This window comes from Telmatherina bonti, assembly GCF_933228915.1.
Source record: "Telmatherina bonti genome assembly, chromosome: 15".
NCBI classification, from domain to species: domain Eukaryota; kingdom Metazoa; phylum Chordata; class Actinopteri; order Atheriniformes; family Telmatherinidae; genus Telmatherina; species Telmatherina bonti.
Genome location: NC_136613.1, coordinates 32,806,694 through 32,815,153, shown reverse-complemented (window position 1 = coordinate 32,815,153; position 8,460 = coordinate 32,806,694). Strand labels below are relative to the sequence as shown.

Here is an 8,460-nt window from a genome sequence, read left to right as displayed (position 1 = left end):
GTCTCGCGAGATTTACTTTGTTTGTATCCATGTTGCCTCCATCGCCTTACAAAAGTATAAACTGATTAGCGGACAGTTTTGAAGTCGTTTGTTTATTTGTAGATACACACAAAGTTCTACAATTTTTTTTTTTTGTTTGTTTCTGTTATTGTTTGATTAACTCATGTTGCACGAAGGTATGCTTATTTACGCGGGTAGTGGCTTCCATTTGTTGGGGAATTAGCATCTAGCTAGTGCTAGCAGTCCGAACTGGCGCTTTTTAAAACCAACATAGTTGCACAGAAACGCGATTTATTTGCACTTTTTACTCAAGTTTTATCTATTTACTAGTTAATATTCTGCCTAAACATTTTGATACGGTCGGGTTTTGAAAATGTTGGCGACAGGAGCGGTGAGTATGAACTATTAATACATTAACACCCTTTTTTGTGCTACATAAAACTGTCATTCATTTTCTTATATATATATATATATATATATATATATATATATATATATATATATATATATATATATTTAAACATTCAAGCTTTTATGGCAATCAAACAAATACAGCTAAATATGTTCAACAGTAAGCAAGTTTTCATTTAAAACTTCTCCATCAGAGCATTAGAATCAGAATCAGACTTTTATTGCTTTTATTGTCTTTGAACAATTCACAGACTATGAACTTGTTTAGGTGCTGAATAATAAAAATGATAATAAAAAAAACTGAATAATAATTTAAAAGTAGAAATACAGCTATTTTACAACTGTTTTACAAATAAGGTAAGGGCATGCAGCGAAATGAACATATATACATACTTTTTTTTTTTATTCTGATTCATTAGGTGAGGTGGATTTGTTGTTGTGGCTTGTATTGGATAAGTGCGGAAAGTTTCCCTTAGATCAGTGTTTTTCAACCTTTTTTTCACATAAAACACACAAGGCACACCACAAAAAAAGCCTATATTATTCATATAAAGTCATCTTGTCAAAGTGTCTTGAATAGAAATAAGATAAACACAAGAAAAATGAATTTTTATTATCTTTCACCTGGGCCGCTTTGGATGAACACAGAGCTGCTTTTTAGACCAATCAGGTGAAGTTTGATCATTTCTCAGGTACACCTGATGATCTCTCACAGCACACTAGTGTGCCACGGTTAGCTATAAGACTGTGGACAGGAAAGTTTGATCAAAGAGTGATGAAGAATATATGGGTATTTTCTCCTTCTTTTCACAGGCTGTAACGAACGTCACAGCCCTGGCCCAGGTGGACCGTGAGAAGATTTACCAGTGGATCAATGAGCTGTCCAGTCCAGAGACCAGAGAAAATGCTCTGCTGGAGCTCAGCAAGAAGCGTGAATCTGTGCCAGACCTGGCACCGATGCTCTGGCACTCCTGTGGTACTATCGCTGCCCTGTTGCAGGTTTGATAATTTGTCCATCTCTTCATGGGGCACACAGCATCTCTCTGCCGTTATTTATGTTTCACCTGTAATTTGGCATCTTATGCTTCAACTTCTTCTTGGTGAGCCCTATTTTTTCTGCATTCTGCCCGATATGACATACCCAAAATAAATATTTTATGCAACTAAAAGGGTTGTAGGTTTAATCTTGCTCTTGAAAGAAAGCTGAGACATATGAAATTACAAAAGATGTGTCAGAATCAACGTGTGTTCCTGTTTCAGAGTAAATTCACCTGGAACACAGTAAAAACTAAATGATACTGGTTATCTCCTCCAAAAGGAAAACTACATTTCTTTCAGTGAGACCAGGAGATAGCAGCCCAGTTAATCAAACAATTACTAAAGTCATTTCCATGAAATACCTGCAAATAAGCGTTAACCTTAGCAGTTTTGCAGATGTTTTAGTCGAAGCATTGCACAGGTCAACATCTCGGCAACACGCCAGCTGATGTCGATGGTGGATACCTCAGGTGGAATAAAACGTTTGCTTAGAAAACATATGCTTCGTGTTTTTGTGTTTTTTTTTTGGTGTTTTTTTTAGCTGCTAGCTTAAAGAGTTTATGTCCCAGTGATGAGACAGGTATCTTTGTAAACAGCAGAGTCTCTGCTTTTATGACACCTTGTTTAGTGTGGTCTCCTTGAATTGGAGAAATAAACAAAGGCTCTAAAATGGACCGTAATGTTTTCATATTTTTGCTATATTCCGATATAACCCTTGCACTTTGAATTGTTTGGTTTGTATGTTTTGCTTAGTAGTGTCTTTTAGCTGAGCTTCTCTCTGTTATTTTGATATGCTACATGACCATGTATGTTTCCCAGTGTATGCTGAGATTTTCTGTACTGCCACTTATACTGGGAGCTTTTGTCAAGACAAAGTGAAGAAACAATGTTAGCTGTCATTTTCAGACACAAGTTAATATCCTTTCCCATCTATTAAAGTCTTTGCATTGATCATTTTTCTGTTAATAAAAGAACCTGACAGGTTCCTAGTTTAATCTTTATCCCTTTCCCCAGGAAATCGTGAACATCTATCCTTCCATAAACCCTCCTACACTCACAGCTCACCAGTCTAACAGAGTGTGTAATGCCCTGGCGCTTCTGCAGTGTGTGGCCTCACATCCAGAAACACGGTAAGGACGTGTTCACACTCAGGAACAGACTTTTGATTTTATTCTGTCCTTTTAAAGCTTTAACTAAGCAACTCTCTACTTTTGATTGTTCTCATTTCACCAGGTCAGCTTTTCTCACAGCTCACATTCCTCTCTTCCTTTATCCTTTTCTGCACACTGTGAGCAAAACTCGACCGTTCGAGTACCTGCGACTTACTAGCCTCGGAGTCATTGGTAATTAATTCTTCCTGTTGAGCCTTTTAGTTTCTGGTTGCATTATTAACCATCAGAATTCAGAGTTGATCTCTAATATGATGTTTTATCTACCTACGATAGGTGCATTGGTCAAAACAGATGAACAAGAAGTTATTAACTTCCTTCTCACCACTGAGATCATCCCTCTCTGCCTCCGCATTATGGAGTCAGGCAGCGAGCTCTCCAAGACGGTATTTAACTTTTCCAATGGCATCAAAACTTCTAGGTTGCTTGAAATAACTTGAGTATAAAGTTGCAGTTTATTCCTTATAAGAAGCATTTATCATTGTGCAATGTGAGATTTTCTGTTGAATTTACGGATGGAAGTCGTCACTGTCTTGACAATACCTGCCTTTGTTATGCAAATTAGGTTCATTATCTTTTTCTTGATGGTTGTGTCTCATCATTCTTCCTTCTCTCCTCTAGGTAGCTACCTTCATACTGCAGAAGATACTGCTGGATGACACTGGGCTGGCTTACATCTGCCAGACTTATGAACGTTTCTCCCATGTGGCGATGATTCTTGTGAGGAATAAGAATAGAAATGGCTTAGATTTATTCTCTGCCTGATTTGTTTGCAAACTTATTTTATCCTCAGGGTGACCTTTGCATCATGTTCTGTTTTTTCCAGGGGAAGATGGTGCTGCAGCTCTCCAAAGAACCATCAGCTCGACTGCTGAAACACGTTGTTCGCTGCTATCTCCGCCTGTCGGATAACCTCAGGTAGGGCAGCGTTCTGGTTTTCCATGTTCCCCATGATCCAGAAGCATGTTGACTGAAGATTAATGTTTTTCACCACTAGAAGGAGTCATGGTGACAAATGTGCTGATTCCCTCTTATTGCAGCAATAGGATAATAAATTTATCGGCATTTTAATGTTTGTTTACAACTAAGCCCCTTTAAATTTATGGGTTTTTGTGAAACTAAACTCTCTGGAATTTGGTGTTGTGGTAGATAAGGATGTGAGAAATAAGAGAAACTTTTAAATAAAAGGACAGATCCAACACAGATCAGCCCTCAGGTACAGACTTATTGATGCATTTTTTCCTGGTTTCTTATTGAGGTGATGAATCCATGGCGTTAGAGACAGAGCATAGTGATCTGCTAACCAGTTTCCACTGCCATACGGCACCAGTCTGTTATCTCTATGTGTTCAGCTTCCACACACAGCAGACCCCCCCCCCCCACCTGCTTGAGGTTACACCCACTCACAAGTTAGAGTAGAACAAGAAGGATGATCAGTCTGTCTGCTTTCCAGTTCCAAAGTGGGGGTAATATAAACGTATTCTGTGTATTATTATTAGCAGAGAAAATGACTTTTGTCCCTGCTAAGTACTTCCAGGAATAGCAGCAGTGAGAGTTGTTTACAATTTCACAGCAGTGTAAACAACTGATGCCATTCTGATATGAAGGGAGTTGCTTCTTAGCAACACAGCTTCTATCAGTCCTCTGTCTTACTGTTTGGTGACTATATTTAGCCGACTGCCTCTAAATGGCTCCAAACTGAAGACATTTAGCTTTTTTTTAACCAATTTTTCAGAAATGATCTAATTATTAATACTTTTTTTTTTTTAAATAACACTCATTTTTTAACCAGGATTTTTTTTATTTTCTTGGCACAGTTATTATCTAAGAAATGATTTCTGAGTTTTTACAGCTATTTTGTGTTAATTTATTTTAAAACTATATAAATATGAAATATCACAGGAACACTTCTTTATGGTTTTATTTGGATCTTTTCATGCAAACAAGATAAAATAATATAACAACAAAGTAAAGTTACCAAAACATCTCATTCCAGTTAGATCCCCTTTGCTTCATAAACAATAAATAAATCTACAGATTTCCTCTGGATTTCTGTCAGAAATCACATGGAAATGCTGGACTTGGACTTTTTTTCTGTAAACTTCATTAGAAACATTTCTTTTGAACCTAAATAGAGAATTCTAAACACAGGAAAGAAAGAATCTGGCTGGCTTTGTCCTCCAGCTGCTGTTTAACACATAAATAACACAAACAATGGAAATAAAAAACAAAGTCATATATGTGGAAATAAATACCTCTGGTTCTGCAGACTGCTTCACACCGACAACTGAAAAGTGCATCAAACTGATGCAGAGTCACGTTTTAAGTCTAAATATCCATCAGAAGATTGAGATTTTTTTTATTTGTTTTGCTCTCAGATAATGTCACGTTTACTGAATGAGTCGTCATGGTGATTTTTCCACAACAATCCCCTTCTTTTCACAGCAAGTAGTTCATGGCTGCTTTGCAGGCTGCAGCGTCGTCCTCCATACGGCGCCGTCGTGACGATTCGGTCCGTTTGTTTGGCGGGAGTAACTTCCATGAGCCTCCTCTGAAACACAGAACGAAAACAAAGCATTGCAAGCTTGCAGCAACATGCAGATGTGTTTTAATTACATGTAATCATGAGGTTTAATATGACTTAATCATGAAATCAAGCAATTGTGACATTGCTACTGGTTAGCTAGTTGAAAAGAGGGCAAAGTCACTGGAATCCCTTCTTTCTGACTTCATTAATCACCTTCCATCTCACCACCAAGAAGAGTTTCATTCCCCACTTTAGGTTAGGTTGGACAGCCAGACTTTATCCACACCAGTACGACATCTTCATGTTGAAGAATCGTTTTATGCAGGAGATTTTACTGAAAACAGACTTTATATAAAGAAAGAACTCTCAGCCTGATGAAACGTCTCTTTGTTTCTGTAAAACGCATGAAAAACAGTTTTTTTTTTTATTATTGTTGAGCAGCTGTTTGGAGCCACTCGCATCAGAAGCTGTTAGAACACCTTCATCATCATCATCATTGTGCAGTGATTTCTGACATGCAGCCTTGTTCCCTCAGAGCCAGAGAGGCCCTGCGTCAGTGTTTACCAGACCAGCTGAAGGACAGCACCTTCGCCCAGGTGCTGAAGGACGACACCACCACCAAACGCTGGCTGGCGCAGCTGGTGAAGAACCTGCAGGAAGGCCAAGTCACCGACGCCAGAGGCATCCCGCTCGCTCCCCAGTGATGTGCACTGCAGGCGCGAACAGACGCGCTGTTTAGGATTTGTACTTGGTCACATTTGTGGTGCTAAGCCAGTCTGCAGAGTAAAGGACTTCACAGAAGTGGACGGTTTTGCTGTTGGATGAATTGATTTGACCTCCGGTGCAGCAGTGCGTCTCCGTAAGAGCCGAGAAACCGTTTCTATTTTCAGAGCTGACTCGTGGATATTTGACAGGAATTTGAATTCATTCATTCGTCATTGGCTTTGATTTTCTTTAGATACTAAAGAAATGTTGAGAGCAGGTATTTCTTATTTAATAACTTAACCATCACATGAATTACCAGATTTTTTAAAAAGTATTTCATTGCAATGAGAGCAAACCATACAGAAATAACAGGATAGAAATACTTGATTAGGAGAAAAACTGCAGCATTTATTTTCATTATAAACTACTTTCACCACTGTTATTTTTTCTGGTCCAAACTTTCTTTGTGAAAAGCTTAAAACACTGAAGCTCCTGTTTTCCTGCTGTAACATTCCACCTGCAACACAAACTGTTCATTTGTGTGTCAAACAAGACTTTTTTTTATTTTTTTTTTTTTTATCTTTGACTACATGTGTATTTGTGTCTTTATTGTCCTTTTTCCACTGGAATACTTCCCTCATTTCACCTTGAAGAGAACAAAAAGCTTCAGTGTTTTCCTTCTTCTGTTATAAGTTGAAGCATTTTCTTGCTTTATTGCTTGTTTTACTCTAAATACAATATTTTAGCAATAAAATATTAAAAACAGAACCTTTTTTTTGGAGGGGGATGATGAAGCTTTGCAGCCAGATGCTGCCCCCTGCTGGCATTTCCATAGAAAGCGACAGAAACCGACATATTGACTTTATTTTACTTTGTCCTGCCTGACATCTCAATGAGCAAAATGATGGTCTGGCTGCTGAGCTGAATGGAAACTTTGGCGTTTTAGCTAAAAGACACTTTAGCAAAAAGACGAGTCGATGGTGGTCCAGACTTTGGGAAACAAGGAAGGGGCAATGTGTCTGCTCTGTTTTCTTATGACCCCTATAAGAAAATGAAGCAGGTAATCATCAGGAGCACCTATGGGAAGCCAAGGTTTTATTTTCATTATATGGTCTGTCATGGTGGTTGTAGCAGACACCAACCTCCAGCACTCTGTGGGAGTGGCGGTGTCACGGCTTCAGGAGGTTGTGAGCTGTCATGGTGAACTGAACATTGATGCCACCAATAAACAATCAGCACACGATAAAAAATTAAAGCAATTAACTTGTTATATGTAAATGCTGGTTCTCATGTGGAAAATGATGTGTAGTTTCAACGTGGACCAGAACCAGGAGAACTGGTTGGTTTAATTTTCCTCTAGTTTTCCTGTTTGTCAAATGTTGCAGCTTGTGTAAAACTTTGTGAACTGATTTGATGCTAGTTGCTTCCTAAAAGCTGCAAGACCTGAAAAAAGAGCTCTCTATCAAATATCAACAGCATTCATGATCAAGATCATTTCTTCATTTTTGTGTTTCAGGACCACAGGAAACATCTGGCCGTTTGATCTCAGAAATAAAAGTTTAGCCACTTTTCTCTGTCCTGTTGGAGTAAAGATAAACTAAAGAACGTTTAGTATTTTCTGCTGGAGGTCCATAAATTAATCTGATTTTACTTGTTACTGAGGATTCAGCTCCTCCGTAGGATGTTCTTCTCACTTCTTTGTCATTTATTGCAGCGTGTGCTGAAATGTTGGCCGATGCACGGCCCTCCGTGTCCATCTGGTCCTGCAGGAACTCTGGTTCCTCTGAACTGTGGCATGTTCAGGCTGCTAATGAATGAACAAGGCCAAAGCCGCTCCAAGGCCTTGACATCAGAAATGCTGTAATGTTGAAAATGAGAATAGTTTTTCATGGCCCATTTCAGCGAACAGGATCCAGCAGTTGAACTGGATCTGGGCTGGGTTTGGTCAGAAATAATCTTTTTTTCCACCTAAGTCAGGATGTAGATAGAGCTTTTGGATGTGTGCATATAGGAGATCCTCTCAGTGATGACGTTGGAAGAGACTTTCCTCCTATTTTCCCCACCAGTTCCTTCTCAGAAAGTTAATGGAAGAAGTTCACCTGTAGTGGTTGAGTGCTTCATCTTCCAGCTTCCTCCACTAACATCCTTCATTTCCTTTCACTGGTACATTAACAGATTGCAGCCCAAATGGGCTCCATTAACCCCAGTCTCTGAGATGGACCTCATGGAAACACCTGCGCCCAGGCCGTCCATTTGTCAGAAAATCAGATCCCAGAGGAAGAGGATCCTAAGTACGCTGTCTGTTCGAGCTGCAGTAGATAAAGTTATTACACATGTGGGAAACAGAACCCTACAAATGGGAATGTACATTAGACTGACTGGTCTGGGAATGGGTTAAGTCTTAGTTCCATTTTTCTGTTGCTTTTTATGCATCAGACGTCCACTCCACCGTCCAGTGGAGAGATTTATCTCACATGACATGAGTGGTGTAATAAAATGGGCATCTGAAGTGTCTACCAGTGGAAGCGCTGCAGTTTCCTGCAAGCATCGACTGTTTCCAGTCTCTTACAGCTTTTAGTTCTGATAAGATCTAAATGTTTGTTCAGGAAA

General features: G+C 39.1%; 1 protein-coding gene across 1 annotated transcript; it reads left to right on the top strand.

Moving 5' to 3' along the window:
- The first annotated feature begins 39 nt into the window (after positions 1 to 39).
- On the top strand, positions 40 to 6,483 carry LOC306766079 (CCR4-NOT transcription complex subunit 9-like). The gene is made up of 8 exons (XM_079253686.1): positions 40 to 391; positions 1,225 to 1,410; positions 2,464 to 2,579; positions 2,683 to 2,792; positions 2,895 to 3,004; positions 3,240 to 3,338; positions 3,445 to 3,536; positions 5,681 to 6,483. The coding sequence occupies exons 1-8, from the start codon at positions 374 to 376 to the stop codon at positions 5,847 to 5,849; spliced, it is 900 nt and encodes a 299-aa protein (XP_079109812.1). The 5' UTR covers positions 40 to 373; the 3' UTR covers positions 5,850 to 6,483.
- The last annotated feature ends 1,977 nt before the right edge of the window (positions 6,484 to 8,460 follow it).